The sequence below is a fragment of the Engystomops pustulosus genome, chromosome 3 (genome assembly GCF_040894005.1).
Source record: "Engystomops pustulosus chromosome 3, aEngPut4.maternal, whole genome shotgun sequence".
Lineage (NCBI taxonomy): Eukaryota > Metazoa > Chordata > Amphibia > Anura > Leptodactylidae > Engystomops > Engystomops pustulosus.
Window position 1 is genome coordinate 102,074,802 of NC_092413.1, and position 26,084 is coordinate 102,100,885.

General features: G+C 41.9%; 1 protein-coding gene across 3 annotated transcripts; it reads right to left on the minus strand.

The window, feature by feature from the left end:
* Positions 1-3,155: 3,155 nt before the first annotated feature.
* Positions 3,156-25,167, minus strand: LOC140121705 (uncharacterized). 3 transcript variants are annotated; one of them, XR_011854162.1, is made up of 13 exons: positions 24,896-25,164; positions 22,047-22,155; positions 17,393-17,565; positions 14,697-14,830; positions 12,184-12,247; positions 10,734-10,783; positions 9,642-9,714; positions 9,132-9,256; positions 8,452-8,580; positions 6,860-6,911; positions 6,462-6,531; positions 5,935-6,039; positions 4,023-4,160 (listed from the first exon to the last, which is right to left on the minus strand). XR_011854162.1 is itself a non-coding variant. In XM_072141676.1 (12 exons), exons 1-12 carry the CDS (start codon positions 24,986-24,988, stop codon positions 3,856-3,858), a joined length of 1,332 nt encoding a protein of 443 aa, XP_071997777.1. In that variant the 5' UTR covers positions 24,989-25,167; the 3' UTR covers positions 3,156-3,855. The 3 variants fall into 3 exon arrangements, 2 of the variants coding, with proteins under 2 accessions (XP_071997777.1, XP_071997776.1); XM_072141676.1 differs by lacking the exon at positions 5,935-6,039 and having other exon boundaries at positions 3,156-4,160; positions 17,438-17,565; positions 24,896-25,167; XM_072141675.1 differs by lacking the exon at positions 5,935-6,039 and having other exon boundaries at positions 3,156-4,160; positions 24,896-25,165.
* Positions 25,168-26,084: the final 917 nt, after the last annotated feature.

The following is a 26,084-nucleotide window of genomic DNA, read 5'->3' on the forward strand; positions in this document are numbered from 1 at the left end:
GGGCACCAAACACAACGAGCCAGTTATAACGCAGAATAGAGGAGGGTGTGCGCAATGGCCCCCATTCTAACCTCCATCCTCTCAGATATTCTTTTTTTTTTTCCGCTTCCCCCTGCCCTTATAAGTCTATGGAGTGAGAGAGGATAGTCTTCTGCACAGGTGGGAGGAAACTGTAGTATAACGGAGGAAATTGGCCGTATGCCCTTACTCATAGCTCAAGACACTAACGGTGGTAATCTGTGCATATTTATTATTGATTCCATCTAAAATCAACTTTTAAAATTATGCTTATGAGCCAGAAGAGCCCATGATGGTGTTAAGAGTCACTCAGTGCAGTAGCTGCACAGGCCGTTACACTGTACAGAAGCACTTCCCCCCCTTCACACTGTGTGCTGAAATTTCCAATGCTGCAGTGAGATTTTATCAGGAAGGGGGTTGACACAGTCTAAGGCTGCATTCACACTGCCGTATGGGGGACATATATGAGGCCTATATACGCCCCCATAGATTGCAATGGGCGCCCTAGGGGAGTGGTACGGCGCCGTGCACCATGTTACTATTCGGAGAGGGGCAGGGGTGAGCAGAACTTACCTCCTCCTCCGCCGTGCAACAGCGGTGTCAATACAGCCTAACAGCTTGTAACTGTAGTAAAAAGGGGAGTAACCCACCCATCCCTTGGGCTTCTAGAAGGAAGGAGGTCATGAATAAATATAAGATGATAGTGAACCTGATACATCCTTTTAGTCTAACTTACTTCCAACTGTACCATCTATTTGGCTTATATTCCTAGTTTTGGAAAACCACAATTACAGGTTTGGTTGCAGTTTAACACTCTCTACCAGGTATTTCTGAAAATTTTGTCAGGTTATTGGCCAGAACAATTTTTGCAGTACAAATAAAACTGAAGTTATTACATAAAGAATTATACTAAACCCCAACAAACCATATCATTTTATAAAAGCAGACACAGTTTATAGACATAGGCAGCTTCATGCAATTTTGATTCAAAGTGTAAAATGCATAAAAACTGACTGGATGGCAAAATATATGCCCCAAACTGAAAAGAATTTACTTCATACCTCCTAAATGTAGTTAGTAGATGGACTTGTGTAGAGTTCATAGATACCTCATAGTCATATGGTCACATAATTCATTATAAAAATCACCAAAACTGAAATAATCAAAATCAGCTTTTTAGCTAGAAATGATAAGACAGTCACAACCTGCAAATTATAGCAATAAAACAGATTAAAAAGGCATCCCTTAAACCTATAGATTTTTGAAAGCAGACAACCTGGCCTGTACTACTATCATGCAACTTTGTGACAAACACAAATTAAAAAAAATAAATAAATGTTGTCTGTGCTGTTCACTCACTCCTCAGCCCCCAAGCTTTAAGCTCCTCTACAACTCCTCCCTCCTGCTGCTCCTTCAGTCACACAGGGACCAATCCCAGTGTGGAAAGTTGTACAGGAGTAGAAAGCTGGCGGCTAAGGAGTGAGGAAGCAGCATACAAACCAAACCCTGGGACTCAAGATGATTCTGTCGGGCAAGTTAAAACATACAATTATATTGTAATGCAAATGCTTGAGAGAAGGCAGATTTGCAATGCAGCTGTAATGGGCTTCTGCAGCCGGTCTTCAGTGAAAATGAGGTGACAAGTTCTAACAGTTAACGTGACAGTCGGGAGTGATATATAGATATATCTCATATCACACCCAAAATGACAGTCTAGGTGGCAGGGTTCCAAAGTTAAATATTGCTTAGGTCCTCAGCCATAGCACTGACACCCTGTGAGGACATACATCCTTGGCAGGGAAAGTAACAGTGCAAGCAAATGCTAAAGGAATGTGTAATACAATGGAAGCTGTTCTACTACCACCTATACAACCCACTTCTTGTTTGGGCTGAAACAAATTCATTAAAACAGTATGCAACCATTTTCCAAACACAAGAAAAAGTCCACATTAAAAAGGAGAAAGTCGCCAATCCTTAAAAAGTGGGCGTTGTTGAGCAGGCAAGCTAATTATGCCAGTAAACTGTATTAAACAGCTGGAATCTATAGTAGCTTGTGGCGGGCGTAGATTGATCACCCCAGTGATCAAATAGCAGATGTGGTCACAGCAGTGCAGAAAGCGGGTTCCCAGTTTTAATCTCATTCAGTTTGATGCAGAACATAGCACAACCCCCATACTACTTAAGCAGTGTGTCTGGCTGACAGGGCTCATACTAGTGCTGTAGTTTTTTCATAAGCCTCAGACAACACCTTTAGGCCTCTTGCCCACAATCAAGTACAGTCAGTGAAAATCGTTCTGTGTGCTGAAAGGATCTCCCGAACCTCTGAGCACGGGAATGAACGGACGTGCCGTGTTCATTCCAGTGATCAGTTTTGTGTCAGAAGATCCCTTCAGTTCATGGGTCAATTTTCACTGACTACACCTGCTTTTTGGCAGGAGGCCTACAAGTGCACCTGTCTCCAGGAATATAATTTTTAGGGGGTGTCAGGTTCCTATGCTATGCAGATTTTAAAAATGCCTGCCAGCATGCTGAATACTGCCACTTCTTTATAAAACTTTATTACCCATTACCCTGCCCGCAGCATGTCCCAGGCCACAGTCTCCTCTCTTCCACTCTCATCCAGCTCCCTCTTCACTTCCCGTCATGTCCACAGGGGAGGGAGAAAAATGGTGTGGAGGAGAGGAAGAATGCATGAGGAGACACAATTACCCGCCACCCCCCAGCACTCACTACATGCAGGGAGCCAAGTGATGTGAAATAAAGTTTCAAAAAGTACTGAAATGATTCAGAATGCTGACAGAGGCATTACAGTACAGGTCCCAGTTCTATAGTCCATTTTAGCTACATGGCACGTTTAATGCTGCCAAGGCAGAGAAAGGGTCCTTAGGCTAATGGTGTCAGGATCGGAATCTCGGATAACCTTGGGTAGGTCATCATTATTATAAGCCCTTTTCACAACCCCTTTCATTAGAGGTAATATAATAAAAATTCAGTGAGTCAGTGAGAGGATACTGCACAGATGCTGAACAACATCCCATCAATAGGGTAAAAAGCTGGGTAAAAGCTGCATTGATTACTAAAGAAATACTAACAAACATGTTAAAGTGGATGTAAAATAAATAAAAAAAAACAGCAACTGGGTAATAAAAACACTTTTATGGGCATAGTGTCCAGAAAGCATCCACAGAACCAAGAGAGCTACATAATATGCATCACATAAGCAGTGATAACAATAGTACACAAAGACATATAGTCCAGTGCTTACTCTCATCTATTATGCAACTAATGCCATCTTCCAGGTCTAAGCTCTTCTGCAACTCTAAAGTCTTCAATGAACTAAAAAATGCCTAAATTAATTAAAAACATCCACGGGACATAGTCTGATATGAAAGACGCATGGGAACACAGTAAAACCCTGATAATCATGCACGAGTAGGACCAGGCAGGAGCTGGATTATCAGAACTTTCAGATGGACAGTAAGGATGGGACGTCTCTTAAGAGTCCAGTTATCAGCCTCTGAGTAGTTGTGTGGCTTCTCTCATGACGTACGTTCTTACGTTTCATATACATGGTGGGGCTTATAGACCTTCAGGGAACGTTCAATGCTAAAGGGAGTTGGCTTTCCTCCACAGTCACGGAAGTATATGATGTATGTAATGGAAATTTCAATCTTCTTTCAGTTAAAAGTACTTCTTGCCTTCTGAAAACCGGTTCTCTGGCAACTTTAAAATCACTACTACTAGATACAGCTAAAAGACTTGCACAGTGCCTAACATGACACATATTGATAAGAGATTATGTCCAATATGCACGTAGTCATAGGTCTAGAATGGAAGCTACGAGTCGTACTCTTTCTTGGTTGTATCAGAAAACAATCCATGGTGAATTCTCTGGGAGTTATAAGCTCTTGATGCTTCAAAAGAAGCTGGACGTCCAGGTCTTTGTGAATTCTGTGTGTTCATCATGTAGTTGGCTAAACCGTTCAATACTGTTGAGATTTCAGAAAGTTTCTGGAGAGACTGTTGCTCCACTACCAACACCTTCTCATTCAGTAGAATATTGTCCTGGTGAATTCGTTTAAGCATTCGTCCCATTTTGGCACAGGATATTCTGCAAGATTTGTCTGTCTTCTTTGTGGGGCCTTCAAAATAAAGAATATGTATTGCATTAACAGAAAGCTCCTGCTTCACAACATATGGATAAGAACAATTAGGGAGATTTTATCAGTGATGACTTTATGTTTACGCTGCACTTTTGATAGAGTGATTATTTAGTCACAAGCCACCAGGAAACAAGTCCTGCCTTGCCTGAGTTTTGTCTAAATCCCACAACAAAGGAAGGTGACCTAAAAATAGGTCATCGAAATATAATGGTGGGTCCTAAAAAGCATAGACCAAAGAGCTGGGAGCAGATAGTTCTATTCTCGCTGTAGTAGTAAGACACCAGCTCAAATTTACAAAAAAAAAGTCCGTTATACAAGTTATAGACAAGATCATGCTGGGCATGAACAGCTTACAGTGTTAGGTCACCATCTCAGCCCCCCCCCCCCCCCATTTACCCCATAAATCAGATAATGACCATGGGCACCCTCCCAGTAAATTGCCCAAACCTTGAAAACTCCTTAAAATTGCAATTATCAGAATCTAATACTCCAGAAAGTCTGCTGTCAGACACTTGTTTCCAGCAAAATTATTATATTTATGGACTGCATAGAGGTAACTGGTCATAGAAAAGAATATGTATAAAGAACCTTTAAAGGACATCCATCAGAGGGTAAAGGTTTATACTTACCTCCCTGTCCCATCCCGAATGCCAATTTGACCGGGTTTTCCCAGAAAAAGAGCTTGATTTACTATCCAATTGAGCCTGAGCACTCTGCCGATAATTTATGCGCGCACCCCGGGCCGACTGACACACAAACACAATGCTAAGAGAGCCGGTGACGTCACCAGCTCACTCAGGATTGTGTCTGCATGTCAATTGGCCCTGGGGTGTGCATTAATTAATTACCGGTGGAGCCACTAAGCGCTCAGCAAAGCACCTCAGGCTCATTTGCATAGTTAATAAAGCTCCCTTTCTAGGAACCTGGGCCTTCTAAAACATGGAAAAAGGGAGGTTATTTCTGTTTGGGATGAGACAGGGAAGAGAGTATAAACATCTACCATCAGGTTATCCCTTTAAAATGTCAGATTTTAAAGGGACTCTCATCAGATAATCCCCCAACAGGTAAGATTTCATAAAAGATAGAATTCTAGAAAGGATCTTTCATACCAAGTTTTACCCCAATAAACAACTAGCCCCCTCAGCTGGGGTGGAAGAGGTAACCCTGCTATCATGACACTGCGGTGTGCTCTGCAGGCAGCATGCTATAGTGCAAAAAGAACTGGTCAATTGAAAAGATTCAGCATCATTCACTCACTTTCTTTTCTACTATTTATGTAGTAACAGGGATGGTCAGCAACTGACAGCCGTCTCTGATATAGTTTCTAACATATAAAAGCCGGTATAAATTTAAGCATGGCGAATCATACAGAATATTTATCTACAGACTATGAATCTGCCTGGCTGCTCCTGCTCTGTGGCATGCTGACTGCAGTTTGCACTGCATTCTCATGGTCTTCCCATCTGCTCAGCTGTTCTCCCTAGATTTCTGCACACGGATATATAGTTATGGAAGAGACACTTGCTCCGACCCATTGCCATTTATATTAGCAGTCACTGTTTTCACTGTATTATGCCATATTACACCTGACATTTATAATATCCATCACTAATGACATTGTTGCTGGTTACAGAGGTTTTCTATACACTATAATGCATCTGCCTCAGAAACTACTTTTCAGTATGAAATTAAAGCTTTCCATGATCACATCCATACACGTGTTACACCTTTCCTTAGAGTACGAGGTGTGTACCTTGCTATGTCTTTGCATCGTGGGCTTCTTTCCGTCACACTTGGTCCTTCACTTATTCAGGTTGCTTCCGCAACCCCCTTTTTGCCACCCTATAAGAAGCTGAACCTTTGGGGATGTTAGAAGTCTTGCACTTCCCTGGAACCCCTCTATATAGATCTATACTAAATGAGGGAGGGTCAATATAAAAGCTGTGATGCTAATGGTTCTCGTAAGCTCTACCATGTACATCACAAACTACCTGCAAAATCATCTCCATTCTGTTTATTGTGCTTCAATGTATTGTGACAAATGAAGAGAATGAAATTTAGGAACAGGTTTAGACCATGTGTGAACCATCAGAGAGGAAGGGGGGGGGGTGACTATAGTCATTTCCTTTTTCAGGGAATTCATTTGCCTTATTACTTTTATGAACATGTAACAGCTCCCACCAGTCTGAAAATGCTACAAGATTTACTGTGAAAACAAGACAGGTTTTGCGTCAATTTATACTTGTGAAGATGATATTAATAGCATAAAATGTGCTTTACCAGATTCCCCATAATAATTCTTGTGTTCCTCCTCCTCAGAGTCGCTGTATTCCACTCTGCGCTTTGTCACCTGATGTTAGAAGAGATTATTTTATTTGGGCTTTGACAATGGTAAGTACAAGTAACACTTCATCACATCTGTGCTTACACCATGCTTCCCAGAGTAAAAAGGCAGCCAATCATACCAAAGAGCACAAAAATATTGTGGGTAAAAGAGCGCTGAAAGATTACAAAAGGATGAATATTTAGGAACTTGGCGGATGCACAAGGGAATCTTTTCAATGCCCTGTCCATCACGGAGTGACCTTACACGGCCCCCAGATGCTACAGAGTGATTTATCTGTCCATCATCATGGTTATATGAAACAATGCTGCTCCGCATTCAAGCCTCTACTTACCACAATATGCTTCTCTATGCCATTTTTCGTTCTTTTGCGCGTTACTGGTGTCCTAAATCCAATTAAAAAAAAAAAAGTTTATATGGCAGGACTTAACCCCTTAACGACTAGGCCTTTTTCATTTGAGTTTCCATTTTTTACTCCCCACCTTCAAAAATCTATAACTTTTTATTTTTCCATGTAAAGAGCTGTGTGAAGGCTTGTTTTCTTCATAACAAATTGCACTTCATAGTGATGTTATCTACTATTCCATGCCGTGTACGGGGGAAGCAGAAAAAAAAAATTCCAAATGCAGTAAAATTGGTAAAAAAAACCACATTTGCGCCATATTCTTGTGGACTTGGATTTTAAGGTTTTCACTATGCGCCCCAAATGACATGTCCACTTTATTCTTTGGGTCGGTGTAATCACAGGGATACCAAAATTTGTACAGGTTTTATAATGTTTTTATACATTTACCTGTACAAATTCTATTTTGTCACCTTCTTGTGCTAATAACTTTTTAATACGGTGTACGGAGCAGTGGGTGGTGTCATTTTTTGTGACTTTTGATGAAGTTTTCAATGCTTCAATTTTTAGGACTGTACAGCCTTTTGAAAGTTATATTTGGATAGATCGGACACTTTGGGATGCTGTGATACCCAACTTGTTTATGATTTTTACAGTTTTTATATTTATTTTTAAGACCCCCCCCAGGGTACTTTAACCCTGGGTTGTCTGATCCTACCATACTACAGTACGGCAGTATATAGGGATTTTCCTCCTCAAATCGCACATTGTAATGAATAGGCTAAAACCAGAAGAAGACCCAAGGCTGTCATGGCAACCCATCGCCGCCCTCCCCACACACAGCCTAGCCCCGAAACCAGCAGGATCCTATGTCCCGCACCGACATAGAAATGCGGCATGCCAGAAGAAGTACCCTTAAAAGCATGATACTATGATAATTAAGGGGTTAAAAGGAAATGCTGCCTCTCCTTCAGCACACCCACTTCTACACACAGTAAAAGGCGTAGAAACAGAGCCCACATGAAAATGGTGTAAACACCATGAAATATTAAATGCCATCATTAGAAAGTACATTATGTTACGCAGAAAACCCCCTCCTTATATATAAGCTCTGTACATGGGGGAAAAAGTAACGTTTTTTTGAAAAAAAAAACAAAAATACAAACAAAAGCAGAGTCAGGTTGTAAGGAGGTTAAAGGTGGCAGAGCAGAGTAAAAGATCATTTGGAGGGGGGAGGAGTTCTTCTGTGTACAGTGGGCCAACAAATGGCGGCTTTGTGCCTCTTTATTTGTGAAACTGACTGGTATAATCTTTGGCAGTACTGTACAAAGATTGAGAGATTGAATGCATTTTGTACTCCTAAACAGTACTATTATACACCAACCTTATCCTAACTTAATTTTAATTAATCCTTATGTAGCTAGGTGATGGACATTCAGTGATATGCCATGAGTGTAGGGGGGGGGGGGGGTTACTGCTGAGGCTTTTCTCTGGATGCATTGGAGACTTGCCCAAAACATCCACAAAATAAGTAGTTCTGTTGCCAATGATAATGTTGTAAGGTCTTACATGTCCCCACTTACTTATCACATGACTTTGTAAATGAGTGGTTGGAGGCAGTTTCTTCATTAATGATTTCTTCACTTTCACACGACGATAGATCAGAGACATCATCAGATTCATCTGTCTGGTAACTTTCATAATCGTGGGGTCTTGAAAAAACAACCAGTGATTGTTATGGTCATCACCATGTTAACAGGAGCCAAGAAATCACATTGTACAATAGACCTCATAAGCAAAGAAGTACACTCTCCCGTACACTCTCCCGTATCTTTGGATAGCATACAAGGCCAAGCACTGTGTACCTAGCTCTATGAACAGTAAAAGGAGGGCCCTTCATGGAGCAACACATGCAGTATATATAATATTCATGCATCAGTTCAAACAATAATGTCCCACATCAAAAGGAAGTCTTTCTGATAGGATATTGGGGGACATTTTTGTGCGCCAGTGTATGGTGAAGGTGTCGCTGGCCAGCTGTGCAGAAATTATATCTACAAAGGCCATTTCAGGCATTAATTTGCACTACAGATAGATCATACAAAATTAAGCATTTATGTACAAATATACCAGCCTCATTTCATGAACTGGATAAGTTAGACCTAATGGAAAGATGTTTTTTTTTCCTCAATTCCCCACAAATGGTAAAGACCAATCCTGGCTCAATGGCAAAATGCTGATACACTGTAATAGATTAACTTACATAGAAATCTTCAACATTTCATTACTGGGCTCCTCTGCAGAGCTGTCAGGATCTTCTCTTAAGGATCGCTTGGTGCCCCTGCTGGATTTTCTATCGGTGGTCCATGCTGATCTGTTGTCATAGGCCTGACATAATAGAGTAGTCAATTGATAGGCCATTATTACAATGTTACCCCAAGCGTATTTTACATTTTCTGCAAGTTCTTCCAATATATTTTAGACCACATGGACGTTGAATCAGTGGTGAACTGCTCAGAGTGACTGCTTGTACTCATTAATGGAGTTAAAACTATAAGAGGTGTGTTAGGAATAGGAAGCAAACATTCCCCTGATGCCGAACTAACTGCCTGCCGAAACTCAAGTTGGGCTGAGAGATTCGTATGCGTTGCTTCCAGACTTGCAAGAAGAAGATTGTTTTCATCATTAAAGGCCTTCAAATTCACAGAAGGTATAAGAAACCAGATCAATGGATTTTACTGTTGAATATGTAACAGCTAAATAACACATTTACCTGATCAACATTTTGTGTAGATTTGGACATTCCCAGTTGGTTGTAGTTTCCAGTGCTATCAATCATGAGTGGCCTAAGCAGAGTAAATGCATTATTTTTCAGCTATTAATGTGCAACAAAGAAAAAAAAAAAAGTTAACGCTACTATCATTCTCATATTATTCTATGTGCATATGTGCTTACATTGAAGAGGTTGTCCAGTATATTATGCATCATACATCATTTTGTGGTGATCTGGAGTGCACCATTGTCTGCCGAGCTTTACACAGTCATGCCACCAGCCTGAGGTGTTGGCTGTCACGCGATCAAGTCGCGAAAGAGATTACACGAGAGGAAACACTTCTCTCAAACAGCCAGATGAGTCAACAAAGTGCTAGAGAACCCTGGTCTAGAAGTGTTGTTTTATACTATTTGGCTTATTTATCCAGTCTTCTCTAATGTTTTCTTAACTATATGATGTGCAAACCTTTAGGAACTGAAGAAGAGGAAGGCCCACCCTTGGCTATTACACTACCCATGGTTTTTACAAATAAAAATCTTAAATCTACCTATTGGATTGGCACCTCTCATCCATTTTTTTTCTCCTTACTGATGATCTACTATACTGGACATTCCATGAATTCCATTCCAGAATTTAGGACGCTGTGCTGCCTCCATTACTACAGGCTTTAATTAAGCCTCGGGTAACCTCCTTATCTCAGGGGATGGGTACTAGTGAGCCATCCTACATTTACTGTGCAATTACTACTCTATGGTAGCACAATCCTATTTTTTCTTGTAGAATACCAGTCTAAGAGCTTTGACCATACATTTATCAACGTTTTGATTTTATGTTGGAAACATATAGATTTCCAGGGCAAACATGTGCCTTCAGGGCCCACTGCATCTTTTATGTTGTATAAAAGCAGCAAGACAGTCATGTTACCAATCTTTACAGGGATTTGTTGCAATAAAACCAAATGGGGTAGAATAATTTTTGGCACAGATAGTTTCTCGCCCATGAAGCAAGTGTAAAGAGCCAGTGCCTCCTATTGGCAGGTTTTACATTGGACCATAACATTTTTAGAGTCATTACTTTTTATGAAGCACTTACTGATTGGTTTGCATCGTAGCTATTTGTTCAAAAGACTGTGAGGCTGTGACCTAGAAATAAAACCAAAACACTATTAGCAGATTTTTCTTAAAATGCACAGAATATGGTCCTCCCTACTTTACTTAATAGGTTCAGTGAAGAGGCAGCACTCCTTGTAGTAGTGAAAGGGGTGAAGCTTTATTCCATAAAAAGCGACGTTTCGGTGTACTGTTACACCTTTATCAAGCATGCTTTTTATGGAATAAAGCTTCACCCCTTTCACTACTACAAGGAGTGCTGCCTCTTCACTGAACCTATATTGGAGACCCTGGCCAAGGGATCACCGGCTTCTGCACCCACCGCTAGCTGTGCTGCTCTGGATCTTCTACTTTTTACTTTACATAATAGCTGCTTGTAGGGAGTCTGTCAGCATGAGCAAAAGTTATAAACTAAACATAGAGTGGGGGATATACAGAGTAAAAGGCCACTGAACCTAGCCTGGCCTAGTTCACTCCATACCACAGTGTGTATGCATCCACAGTTGATACATCAGCACTGCAGTGACAGAAGGAGTCATGATGGACCAGAAGTAAGCACTAGGGCAAGTATTAGTTAATATTACACCATCTGTGACCAAAAAAAAAAAAACTGTCCTCAAGCACAGAAGTAAGAGGGGGGGGGGGGGGGCAAGGGGGGGGGGATTTCTTGCCATCTTGTTAAAGAGGACCTATCACCCCAAAAAAGGCCCCACCAAATGTGCCCCACATAGCCCTCTCCCTAGCCCCTTTCTCCCCCGCAATTTTTTTTTAAATCTATGGTCAGAAACGTCGTTTAAACAGATCCTCATATCTGGTGGGCTGTAGTCAGAGTTATTCATAAGGGGGCCGGCCGACAATCCCCCAGCACGCCCCCTGTCACCTTGGACCTATAGGAGAAGCCGGCAGCATGTGTTGCATAGTCGCAATATATATATATACCAGAATACCAGTCTAGAAGCTTTGACCATACATTTATCAACGTTTTGATTTTATGTTGGAAACATATAGCTTTCCAGGGCAAACATGTATTGCATAGTCGCAATATATATATTGCGACTATGCAATACATGCTGCCGGCTTCTCCTATAGGTCCTAACACCCTAACGCCGACTGCAGCCCACCAGATATGAGGATCCGACCTCTTATTTTGTAAGAGGTCGGATCTGTTTAAACCACATTTCTGACCATAGATTAAAAAAAAAAAATTGCGGGGGAGAAAGGGGCAAGAGAGAGGGTTATGGGGGGCCCATTTGGTGGGGGGCTATTTCAGGGTGACAGGTCCGCTTTAAAGTTTAAGATCACAAAACTTTCAATCCAATAAATGAGTGTTCATATGGCAGCAGGTCATAATTTGCAGACATTTCTCTATTTGGCTGGATAACCGCTTTCATTTTTCTAAGTTCAGCTTCAGCCAAAACCCATGTTATACTCACAGTTTCAAATGGCGGCTGTGCCGGTCGTAGCTGGAGGACCTCCTTCCACAAGGACTCATTTTCCCTTTAATAACAAAATAATGAATTATATACATATATAACTCCTGAAGTTAAATTATTATGTAGCTTTACTTATTTGCTGAAATGAATATATAAAACGGAGCTTGAACATTGAGCAGACTGGTCTAAAGGCCAGAACTCCTAGATCTATCACTAGTGTGGTATAAGAAGGGCAGAAACAGTGAATGCTACAAACATAGTGCCATGATAGTTAACCCTTTCAGGGCTTTTTTCAACCTCTTACCAATGTGTGACATACCTGTACGACACACGTCGGCTCCCCCTATTTGGAGGGGGCTCACAGGCTTTATGCAACAGTGAGCAATAGAATGAATATGTGGTGCAAGGGAGAGGTCGGAGTCCTGAACAACCCCAAGACAGAGGCCTGCTGCCTCGGGGTTATAGGGATTCCACAGAGAGGGAGAGGTTAGGCCTGAGTCAGTAGATGGTGGAATGACAAGTTCAGTCTTAGAAAGATTTCAAGAGAGGACATGTAGAGATGGCAGAGAGACAATCACTAGTAAAATGAAGAGGACCTAGGACTGAGCCCTGAGGAACCCGATAGTGATGGTCTGGGTGCCCACAGAAAGGGCTAAGAGAGCCGCCTCTGGCACTCGTGCCATAGGTTTGCCACCACTGCTGTGGGGGATCGAGGAGATCCAGGTTTCTGTGATGGCCAACAGGTCAAAGGACTTAGATAGTAATAGGTCATGAACACATTCTAGTTTATTGCACACATTAGGCATTCCCTGGGGCTAGGGGTGGAAGAGAAGAGGGGATACACTAAATCTAGACAAAGGTTAGCAGGATTTCTGTGTGAAGGGAGCAAAATGTGGGCCTCCCCTACAGCAAGCAGAAGGGACAAATAAGACAGATAAAAGTTATTTTTTGCTTCACAACAGAACATTGTGAAGTGTGGTTACATAAAGTATAAAGTGTGTGAGTAGTGTACAGAGGTCAGTGAAGTAGTAATGTGGATAGTTGGGTGGTAGGCAAGTTAAACAACCATCGCATACAGAGAGAAAACAGAAAAGATTTTTAGACAAACAAAATTGTTAGTTTCTCTCGGCCATCTTACCCATCTCCTGGCCTAACTACAATGTGTAACTGCAGCTTACTTGTCATAATATTATACTATGCAACCCATCAAAGAATGCAAGCACAAAATATTACCACCCTGTAAAGCCAGGGAAGACCAGAGAGCTCATAAAACAATCCATCTATGACAATTAACAGATGTGGGGGAAGTTCTAAAAAGAGAAAAACAAGTGTGGTAACTATTACCTATACCCGCATCAGTGTTCAATAGGAAGACATCTTAAAGAGAACCCGTCATGCAAAATAACCCCCTAAACTAAATATATTTTCATAAACTGCCATTAGAGAGCATTGCCTCTATCCCTTCATTGTCCCTCTACATGCCTGTAAACCTAAGCAATGAGGTCCTAAAGCTGTATGCAAATGACCTGTGAAATGTCCAATGAAGCATTAGCATATTCAAGCTGTCCACTCTATTCATGAGTGGGAGGCACAGCCACAACCCCAGTGCATGACTGACAGCCTGTGTAATGATGTGAGGCTGTATAATGATGTGCTTCCTGGTGCTGGCACCCCCTGCAGCCTGTGTGTGCATGTGTGTTTGTGTATAAGAGAGATACAACAGCTCCAGGCAGCCATGTTAAAGCAGAACATGTCAGATTCATGTGTAGCTGATGTCTGTGTCTCTCACCTGTGTATTAGGAGGATGCAGCATGTCAGCAGATGCAGCTTTACTATACATTACACACAGACATGAGCAGGGGGAGGAGAGGGGAGGGGTAACAGGGGTGACATCACTGCCTCTGACCATGTGACCAGCCTCATTTACATGATAAAAAATAGATGATTTTACAATGAATAATGTATGAAATAACTAGATTAAAGGCTGGGATGGGATCCATGTGAGCTGCTCCAACAGGTAGAGGTGACACGACAAGTTACACAGACCTGATGACAGGTGTCCTTTAAGGACATTATAGGACACTGGTGGCTTGCTCACAGCCCAATATACACTACAAAGAATTTTGAATTTCCTGGTCTGCGATTTATGAAGTGACTAGTGTCATATGCTTTAGCCATAAAGGCCATGGGAGATTCTGGGAAGGATAGAGTTATTTCTACAATGCAATATGGTATTGTGGCCTAATACACAGGAAAGAACCATGTTTTAACACTGCAAATTTGTGCGGAGGTTTTGGAAACCTGCCTGGAAATTAGCGCATCGCCTGTCAAACCTGCTTTACCTGTCAAAAAAAAAAAAACATTGCAGAACTTCAACAATTACCACGAGAAAGGTTGAGGGGAACACTTCAATATGACAACACATCAGCATGTACATCCCTTCCTCTTTACAATTCATTTTATACATCTGCAAACAACCTATTTACAGTCTTATCCATTTAGCTCCAGAGTACCTCTTCAGAGATTCAACTGCTGTATCAAGGATATCTTGTCTTGCTTGGAGCTGGTGAAGAAATGTTAGTATTTTCTGCATGTCATCTGGACCAGTTTTACCTTCTTCAACATGCTCAATACGGGGAACCGAAACCTGGTAGAAAGGTATTGTGCATAATAAGTGAAGGAGTCTTTACAAATTACATTACTTTGGTAGTGAGAGTTAGAGCTTTGTTGCAATCGTTGGGGTGTCAGAAACATGACCTGAACTAATGTAGAGCTGCAGCGGTGAGGACAATTATTCTTATATTTAAAAAAAACTAACTTGAAGATCTTAGATCTCATCTTTAAGAATTTCTCTAGGTAAATTCACTATGTGATTAAAACCTAGTAAAAGTTGTATTTACATAAAGCAGTAAACTGTTGGGAGGGAGGGGAGACCCAACAAATACAGGTAACATTTATGACTGCATTATTAAACATCCAAAGTAGCATGGGACAGGGGGAACCTTATGCTACTTTGGATGTATATATTATATTTATACACACACCCCTCAGGGAAAAATACGTTTCCAGAAGTATGAAATATGAACCCAGCAGCCGCTCCTGGGTCTCGCTTAGAGACTCGCACCGCGAATTTGCTCATGGACAATTGGATTAACTCTACACCTACGTAGGAACCTGTATTTGCCGGGTCCTTTGCATATAGCTCCATATTTCTACATAACAATAAACATTGTTTTACTGAACCTAGGAGGCAAGATAAGCACGTGCACAAGCGCTCTACCACGCCTCGGGAGCTGCTGGGCAAAATCAACTCCTCAAAAATACCTTCTGAAGGATTTCCCTAATGTTACAGAACTGCTATCATTTCTTCAATATCTTAAGGAATTTCATGAATTTATTGAAAAACAGAAAAAGAAAAAAAAAAAAATCACTAAAGCAAGTGTAACATTATGTAATAGAAAATTAACAACAACATCTATAGGAGTTATACAAATTCTCTTCATAAAATGCAATTGGTTGTAGTATCAGACACACAAATCTCAGCATTCATTAGATCAAATAAGTAATGTTCTACTGATACAGCACTTTGTTGGTGAAAAGATAGTGTGCTATAATATATAATTTATGTATTGAAGTTATGCAGATCATAAAATATGCAGACAAATATAAAAAGCACCTTACAGTGAACCGGTCAGTAACTGTAACACACTTATAAGAAAATCAAATTGTGTGTCGATAAATCAGAATGTCTTGGGGGCATCTGGGCACAGTGATTATTGATCTGTGTTTATATTCTTTATTTATGGCTTCCTTTATCCAAAATTTTCTTTATAAATTACAATTATATTACCATTACTCACCCCCTCCAGCCACACTGCCAACGCATCGGAAATGTCCCGTCTGCGCAGTAGATCACTCTTTCATTAGCGGATTGTATTTGAGTGCTCACCGGCTGCTATGGGCTTGAGTCAGTGAAGCAGCCAGAGAGTGAGCTACTGCGCAGACGTCCGCAGGAACAGAGCGAGTAATAGCCCGTGAAACTGGAGCCCGGAGGGGCATATTTGTAGTAGAATTTTAGCTAAAGGAAGCCATACATAAACACAGATCCATGTTTATGTATGTATGTATCCCAAAAGATGCTGATTTATCAAGACAAAATTTGTTGATAGATTTATAGACTAGTCCTAGTTATACTTGTTACAGTTTATTGCACAGGGCACAAGTTGCTAACAGGATCTCATTAAAAAGCAATACATATTTTGATCTACGGGGTTGTCCACGTCCAGAAAATAAAAAGTTATCGTATAATAAAAGGTTAGAAATTAATACAGAAAGTATATTGGAAAATTCTATCAGTCTTCTAGATCTCTGCTGTACAAATGCAGGCTGATCACATAAGAGTTTCTGTGGAAACGCAAGCGATCGGTAACCAGAACACGGTGTCTCTTGCATTATTTTGATACAAGACACTGGGTTCAGGTTACCGGACTTGTAAGCGCAGTGCTAGCTGTGCGTGTGGCTGCACCCTTATAGTTCACTTCTAGAGGATAAAAACCAATGCCTGGTCATGTGATGTGACACAGGTGCACAGCTTGGTAGAATGACAATACACAGAGCTTTGTGTGCACCCGTCATCACATGACCATTGACAGATTTCTATCCACTTCCCAAAAAAATAATGAAGTTTCCTATAACAGGACAGATCTAGCAAACCGTAAGGAATTAAAGAAAGTATATTGGTAAATTGTATAACTTTTTGTTACACAAACAATTAATCCTTTGCTGAAAGTGGATGGTGGTGGATATGTAGTATTAAAAAAACCATATGGGCGTTCTCTTCTGTTACACATTTGTATTGGAAGGCGGCACCAAAGGCTGTAGCACAGGTTGTAGCCTAGAAACTAGCCTTGACTGCCAGAACCCCGACACCACATGTAGACTACCATTAAAGCTGCATGGCTTTGGTCATAAACTAAAGCCATGAAGCAAGTGTGAACCTTAATAAGGGTAAAAAAAATCATTAGTGCTAAAGCTTCTTAATTGATAGGCAAGTCAGCAGCATGAGGAGGATTGTCTTATTCTGAAGCACAAAACCCTTTTTCTGACTTAAGTTTACATTTGGCCATATTTGTTCTAAGCTTTTCATGCTTTACCTGCAGTTACTACTTACTATACCTGAAATTTGTAAAGAACAAACAAGCAAACAAACCTTAGCCTTCCGGAACACCCGCTTATCTCCCGTACTTGACGTTACCTTCCGTTTTATCTTTATCAGTAGCTCTTCATGACCACGCTTGAAAAAGTGGTGCTGGTATCTGCCTGAACAATATTTATCATGCCTGGCTGCACCAGTCTCATCCTGCATTACTTTATGAAAGCCATCTGAAATTAAAATTAATGAGTATTTCAATAGTAGAAAATACAAGGAAAATACACCCCTCCTTCTTAAAGGAGTTTTCCCATGAAAGAAAATTCTCAAATCCCCTGGTGGGGTTAACACAATAAAGATCATTTTTATCCCTTTACTTTACTCAGTTGTATTGCTGTTTTAGCTCAGTGATAGTCAGTGTAAAGGTCCAGGGTGTGGGCAGAGACTCTCTAAGCAGACACATTATGATCTATCTAGTTCAGTGAACTGACAATGTGGTAAAATTATCTGGCTACAAGTTTAATTACACTTTCATTTACCTTCTGAACATTGTACTAGTATCTGACACATAGAAAGGGAGATGACAGATCAGAGATGATGAGATTAATGAGATGCCTATTGCACGCAATGACACAGTCAGCTCTCCTAGATCTCTGTTATTCCACAACACACTAGATCTGCTGTGCCTTCTTCCCCAATAAATAACTTATCTGTCTGTAGCTTGTAGTTCTCCTCATGCTGCCAGCAGGATGTTAGTGTATGCGACAGTGTGAGCTTCGCCCTGGACTACAGGGGGCAGGGCTATAGTGCTGGGAGCAGAGAGAAACTCTACTCCTCACACAGAAATCCAGGATGGCTTCCCCGACCCAAAGTCAGAAGTTACAGGGTCGTGTCTAGGGGCAATCAATATTGTATGCACCAGTACTGATAGAGACAGGTTGCACTAATATCTGTGAAATGCTGTATTTTTTGATAACAGTGAACCAGAGAATTTTGTTATCCTGAGTACATTTAAGAAACTTGTCTTCGTGGGAATACCCCTTCAAGTATACGGCTCCTTGTCGGAGGCCTCTTTCACACCTTGTGTTGCAGATCAGTTCAGAGTGCCATGCGTGAAAAACTGACATTTTTGCCTGCATATTTGATGAGGTTTTTACTAGGATTCATTAGCGTTTCTCACATGTTTTTCGATGCATTTTCAATGTGTTTTTCACGCACAGACAAAACGCGTGAAAAAGACTCATGACTACGATCTATCTTTTCTATGGCAATAGATCAGTGAAAAACACATTGCATGATTCTCAGAGTGCAATGTGTTTTTGATGAGACTCCACAGACTTGTATGGGGTTTTTTACGTACATGACTTGCAAAAGTGGAGTGTGCTGATATTTTCATGAAAAAAAAAAAAAAGTGCAATGAAAGTTACGCACGTCAAAAATGTGCTGAACTCATGCATGAAAACCATTAGTGTTAAAGGGGCCTTATCCTCTTTATCTGCTGTCAGCATCAGATAGAAGGGACAATATTTTGATGGCTGCACCTGGCTCACGAGTCGTAGGTTCTTTAATAAATAGTTGTGTACAGCGCCAATCACACAGGCAGCGATGCTATCCGTGCCTAAGCAACGACGCTGGCGCCTGAGTCATATAGAGTGCAGGAGCAACGAGGATCAGAGTGCAGGTAGGAGAGAATTTTCTTTTTTTTTTTGGAGTGACTACCCATCTACTGCATATTCCATGCCTCTAACAGAATTACATTTTAAAAATATGTGGCGTTTATGGATCTCTCAGCCAAAAAAAGGTTCCCGATCCCTGTATACAGTTTTAGAGTCTTCCCGATGCAACGTTGCCTTCTTAAAGGAAACCTACCATCGAAAATTTAACCAGTAAGGTAGATCTGATGGTGGGTTGTAATACTAAACTAGTACCAAAGTGTAGTTTAAAATACTTTCTAAACTACATTTCATCTACCTAATATGCCAATTTTCTGTAGTGGCTAATGAGTCACAGATTAGCCTCTGGGGGCAAAGGCTATTTCATGCCCCAGTAGCCTCTGTGGGCTCCTCACACTTCTGTAGCGATCCTGGCTACTTTGAAGCTCTGTGCATGCACAGCAGCTCCGTCAGAGCCAATGGGAGCACCGCTACGCATTTTTTAAAATAACATCCAATTGAAGAAATGTATATATAGCAGATGAAGTAAATTAAAGGGGTATTCCAGGAATCAGCATAATTCATATACAAATGGGTCCTTAAAGGAAACCTACCACTTGAAGTGGCAGGTTTCCGATGGCAATACTGAGCACCAGCTCAGGGTGAGCTGGTGCCGGAGCTTATTTTCGTTAGTGTTTTAAACCGCGGTATCGCGGTTTAAAACACTTTTTAAACTGTATAGCCGGCGCATGGAGGTACGCGCTCGGTGCTTACCATGCGCGCGGCTCTCATTCACTTCCTATGTAGCCGCGCGCACGGTAAGCGCCGAGCGCGTACCTGCCTGCGCCGGCTATAAAGCTTAAAAAGTGTTTTAAACCGCGATACCGCGGTTTAAAACACTAACTAAAATAAGCTCCGGCACCAGCTCACCCTGAGCTGGTGCTCGGTATTGCCATCGGAAACCTGCCACTTCAAGTGGTAGGTTTCCTTTAAAAGCTAATATGTAATTAGTTGTTATTTAAAATTTTGCTCCCCTTAGCAGAAAATGCTGGTAACATAGACTGCAATGAAGAATTATAATGCTACTGGCCCTTTAATCAGTCCGTTAATTTCCTCCGCACGGTCCGTTGCAGAGCATACACAGGACAGAAGATGGCCGCTGGTCACATGTCCACATCACATGTCCTGCAGCTGCCTGGGCAGGTCATGTGATCACCACTACATTTGGCTGTAGCTGGTTGGTTGCAATGCATCCAGTATGGCCAGTGTTGTGGTGATGGCAGTTACACATCATTACTACGGTAACAGAGGAAGAAAGTCTGTTACATCATCACTGGGAACAGAGCATAAGAGGTAGGAGTTACTGAGAACTAAAGGATCATGGAACTTGTAGTTTATAGTGGCGGCCATCTTGGAGATAATTCCACCTACTTTAGAGAGGCCATACATTTTGTAAATCATAAAATCAAACTATTTAAGCTCCGTTTTGTGACTAATGACATTGAGTATTGTTGTATTCATTTATTTATATCATCATGGGTTTTTGTGTCAGACGATCATATTCCCGGAATACCCCTTTAAATGTGAATGCCAAGATGAGAATACCACTTAAAATGGTATAAATCAACAGAGCAGATGATAATAGTAAACTTTGTAATATTTAGTTTAGTAAAGAAATCTGTTCATGCGTCCATTTTCCCCTGCTGTTCTTCCTCATTTAAAGGAAACCTACCACTTACAAGGTTTAGACACATATATATGGCACCAGCTCAGGGTGAGCTGGTGCCAGATCATATTTTTGTTAGGGGAACAAAGCCCCTATCGCCGTTTTATAAGTTATATTACCTTATAACTCGGCGCACCGCACTTGGGCACGGCGCACCATGCGCATGCCCGTGGGTGCGCCGGATTCTAACGTGCTGGAGAGCCGGTGACGTCACCGATCTCCCCGGCACACGCGCGCCTGCGCAACTTAGCACGGGGAAACAGGCGTGCGCCGGATTCTAACGTGCTGGAGAGCTCGGTGACGTCACCGGCTCTCCAGCACGTTAGAATCCGGCGCACGCACGGGCACGCGCATGGTGCGCCGTGCCCAAGTGCGGTGCGCCGAGTTATAAGTTAATATAACTTATAAAACGGCGATAGGGGCTTTGTTCCCCTAACAAAAATATGCTCTGGCACCAGCTCACTCTGAGCTGGTGCCATGTATACGTGTCTAAACCTACCACTTGTAAGTGGTAGGTTTCCTTTAAGTAGTTTCTATAAATCAGATTTCTGCCCTGTATCCACTGACAGCTGGAAGATAAATAACCCTGATAATATACCTAATGACTTGAATAGCCTTATCTCCTTTTAGAATATAACACGTGAACTATTTTCTAGGTATGAAAATTGTTAATCTTTAGCCTCCTTTTGTTGTTACGATTCTGTGTACAGAACTTCAGATACATTGGAGCAGAAAAAGGCACAAAGAAGCGGCTTTACCCCAACAAGTATATCTTTCCTGTGCATTTTATTATTTCCTTTACTACACTCTAAAGCTGCATTTACACTGACGGACGGCTACGACCGGGCGAGCATACGTCAGCTGCGATGCGAGGAGGAGGGGTGACCCCTCCCCTCTCCATTACAATGCATTAGGTACAACCCGTAACATGAGAAATGATGGGACCTCCAGAACCAAATCACTGGGATAGTTTGGCAAGTATAATGCCAGCAGGGTCTCTCCCCAACATAAGTGGAAACTGAAAAGGAAAGATGCCCATTTCATAATGTCCCTAGATTTTGAAATTCAGTCACATTGGGTGACATTTACTATGGTGTTTCTGCCTTTTTGTGGCGCTCCCAGTGCCTTTTTTTGCATCCTACAACCTCGCTCCAGAAAGTAGTGCAAAAGAAAAATGGTCTAGAACAGAAACTGGCGCTTTTATCCCAGGACAAAAATATTAAATATCTACCTCATTACCGACAGCTAGTGGGAAAACAAGCCAGCAGAGATAATGACACTTTCTATAAATGTCCCCCAATGTCTCTTATATTTAGGAAGCTGCCATGCCACTTACACCAGTTCAGCTGTCTCACAAAACTTGCCATGTTGTTATGTTTGAAATGTCTAGGCAGGATTTCTTTTGCAAATCTTTCTTCATCCAACACGATGAAGCTGTTTCCATCCTGAAACAAAACAGATGGGTGTTACAATATAGGAGGCACAAAGGAGGTGAAACATATTAAATCAGTACTGAACAAGGCAGGATTTGACTTTTTTTCATTCTATTTTTTCTGGTCTGTAAGACATCTTTGACATATAAGGAACATCCACACATATCAACATTAGACCACACATCCAAGCTATTGTTCCAAGATGGGTCTAACTGCCTTTTATTGTATTGAGGGCTCTAACATATGTCTGTGTGATTGATGATTTACAGGGCGATACAAGGAGAGGGAGGATCGTGAAATATTAGACTGGGAGATTTCTGATCTGCCAGCTGCTACCAAACACTGCAACGTCAGGCTACAAACTCAAAGCCCTTGAAGGGACTCAGTCGCCAGATTTTACCCAATTAAACTACCACCCCCCTCAGGTAGGGTATGAAATGTCCAGTCTACATGAAAATGCTCCTACCATGTCTTCTCCTCCACAACTAGGAAATATCCAAATAAGTTTTCCAGGACGGGATAATGAAAACATTGCCTCTTGGTCATGATGCAAGATGAAAGCCAAACCAGTTTATCTATTCCATAAAGAACAGGTCCACAACTGTATACAGTGCAGTTATTTGCAGCTCATCAGTACAGTGTAGGGAACTGGAAAAACCCTTTATGTGCGATTCCAGCTTGATAGTGGATCATTAGTAAAACAAATATCCATCTACCTATTTATATTGTAACTGCACTGGAACCGATTCTAAACTCTAGTCTGTGGCTGGTCCAGTATTTTTAATAACCATTGGGCAAGCCGGCATGTAATGGAAAAAGGCAAACTAGGTGCTGCTAGACACCTCAGGATCTCATCTGGATCATGCTGGTGAAAAACAACCTGATTCTCCAACCCCCCACTCTCCAAAGAGGGAACTGAGGCCACCCCTCAAATAGCTGATGGCTCCCCAGTTAATGTGAAATTGCTTGGAGCAGATGCCTTTACGTGCTCAATAGAAACATGCACATGTTGTATAGGCACATCACCATTGTAACCAAGAAGAGGACACCTCTGCCAGGAACACCAATAAAGGCATGACCCATCACTGAAATGACAAACCAACATTTCTGCTATTCTTAGTTTTACCTGACAAGCAAACTTATAGAGGTTGAATGCAGAATGTGCAAATAAAGCTTTAATATCCTCCAGGTAAATCATAGCTATGGCTCATTGCTACATACATCAATTTGTCGGATTGGCTGTTCGCCCACTGATCCAGCAGTATGCCTTGGTCATGTGGACGAACCTGAACGTCAGCTCATCTCAGTGACAAGGTGTTTTTGGACGTGAACATTGAGCCCAGTTATTGGTCAAGCTGGAATTCAACCACTGCCAGCGCAACACTCCACACCAAACCTCGCAGGATGGACAGGCAAGTTAACGTATTTTGTGGACTATAAGGCGCACAAAAAATCCTTTTATTTTCTCTGAAATCAAAAGGTGCGCCTTATATATGAACTGTACTTACAGACAACAGCTACCTTGAACTGTGCACAGGTCTGCCACCTGCCTGTCATTCATCTTTGTAATCAGGTGCAAACCTATATGAACCTAGATGTTTTAGCAGGCATTTATTGATGGTGCACCTTATAATCCGGTGCGCCTTACAGTCCGAAAAATACGGTAAAAATAAATCTTCATTTATACAGCGCCTACACATTACGCAGCGCTGCACAAAGCTTGCCAAAATTGTTAAGGCCAAGTTCACAACTGCGTTAAGGAGGTTCCATTCCTCTTTACATTAAGTAGAGAAAACACAAAGCAGCCCACTTTTTTTCTACTATAAATAATGAGACCATAAGGAAGATGACCATCCATATTAACAAAGTGGGGAACCTGAGACCCTTTGTCACATTCTTCTAAAACTGGAGTAAGATAAGCCCTAGTGCAGGTGTGAACTTGGCCGTAAGATTTATAGATTTATTTTTCTCATCTAAGCAGCAGCGTGTTTGGGTAGGACAGCATCTAATGGGCTTGGTTATCCATCTATTGTGTATAGGGCCTCTGACAGCTGATGTCAGAAATAAATATTGGACAGTCTGATTTCACCCGCTTGATTTTTTTTGTTCCGGGGTTATTAAAACACCTCTGGCAGAGTATCTCACCTTACAGGAAAGTCTGCTGAATTAGCATTTAGCCAACTAACAATATATCTTTACAAAGAAAAACATAAGATTCTAAAGACCCTGAAGAAAAGGTGAAGGTTTGATGCACATCCATGTACCTCAGCATAGGGGTCATGCCTGCTCTGTAAAATGCCTTAGGGCATTGCACCTTAGTCACCCATGATGCCAGGAGCCCCTGATCTGTACTGTAGTCATCTTTTTAGTCCTGGGTCGTTATCCCGCAGGGAGCATCATGGATCATGAGTAGTGCCAATGCAATACCACACAGATACCGTCCCTTTAAAAATTACTTAAATATGGTTATACTACCCCATCGGTGGGGGCAGCAGGTAACAGTGCAGAGCCCCACAGGTAGGTGATAACTATGGAGAATGCCGCATCTCTCATAGCTCCATATGTGATGCTATTGTCAGCACCGATGCCTCCCCATCAGGCCGCCCTGCTCTCTAGCGGCTCAGGCAGCACAGCACACCGGCAGCCGGGCACCGCTACAATAACCTGCAGCACCGGGATGGAGGGCAGTGCTCAGGCCGCATCATGGAGGCGCATGTAAACACGCCACAATAGAGCGGCTGCGCGTCCTTACTTGGCTCCAGCAGATGTATTCGCTGTTCCGCTGATCCTCTACCAGAGCCCAAATTTTGGTGAGGAATTTGGGAACACTGGCGCTGGCCTTCATGGTAGCAGTGCGCCAATATCTCTGATCCCTCCTCTTTTAGCCGCTCTGGAGCCTGGAAGTCTCTGCCTGATGCTATTCCCAATCATTTACATGCCTTCCATACACTAACAACACACGGGACTCCCTCCCCCTCACGTGACCGTTATTCACACCGCGCGCCGCCCCCTCACGTGACTCCTATCCTATGCCGCTCTGCGTGCTGCTCAACGCTTCCCCCTCTTTTTTCGTATTCACAAAGCTTTATCAACAGTGGAGCGGACAGCACATTATACAAACAATGTAGTCAAGGATGTCAATGTGAGCCATAATGCTGACAAGGCCATGAGTATTCATTACTCTGCTAATACTTGTGTATTCAGTGAAAGGTCCTGTAATAAACCTGCAAGATGCATGGTGAAAAAATGCACTCTTAAAACAAAGGAATATATGTGCAAATATTGCACAAACACAATGGGGCATATTTACTTACCCGGTCCAGTCACGATCCCGCGGTGCGTTGTCCGACGCTGATTCGGGTTCTGCCGGGATTCACTAAGGTCTGTGCGCCCGATATCCAGCAGGTGTTGCTGCTGCGCCGAGGTCCGCCGGAGTTCACCTTCTCCCAGGTGCATGTAAGTGCTGATCTTGCGACACAAATTCTTTTTTAATTTCTGCGTTTTTTCTGAATCCGTCAGGTTGTTCGATGGACACGCCCCCCGATTTCTGTGAAAGCCCATGCCGATGCGACACAATCCTATTGCGTGCGCCAAAATCCCGGGGCAATTCGGCTCAAATCGGAAACATTTGGGAAACCTGACGAAAGTGCGACAAAGTATTAAAACCATAAATCAAATATATAGAAGCAAAACAATGCATCTATATTAACCCCTTAAGGACGCAGGGTTTTTCGGCCGATTTCTCGCTCTCCAACTTCAAAAATCCATAACTTTTTCATTTTTACGTGTACAGACCTGTGTGAGGGCTTATTTTGTGCGTAACAAATTTTACTTTCCCGTGATGTTATTTATTTTAACATGCCGTGTACTGCGTAGCTGAAAAAAAATTCCAAATGTGGAAAAATTGAAAAAAATTGTCACGTGCGTCACGTTCTTGTGGG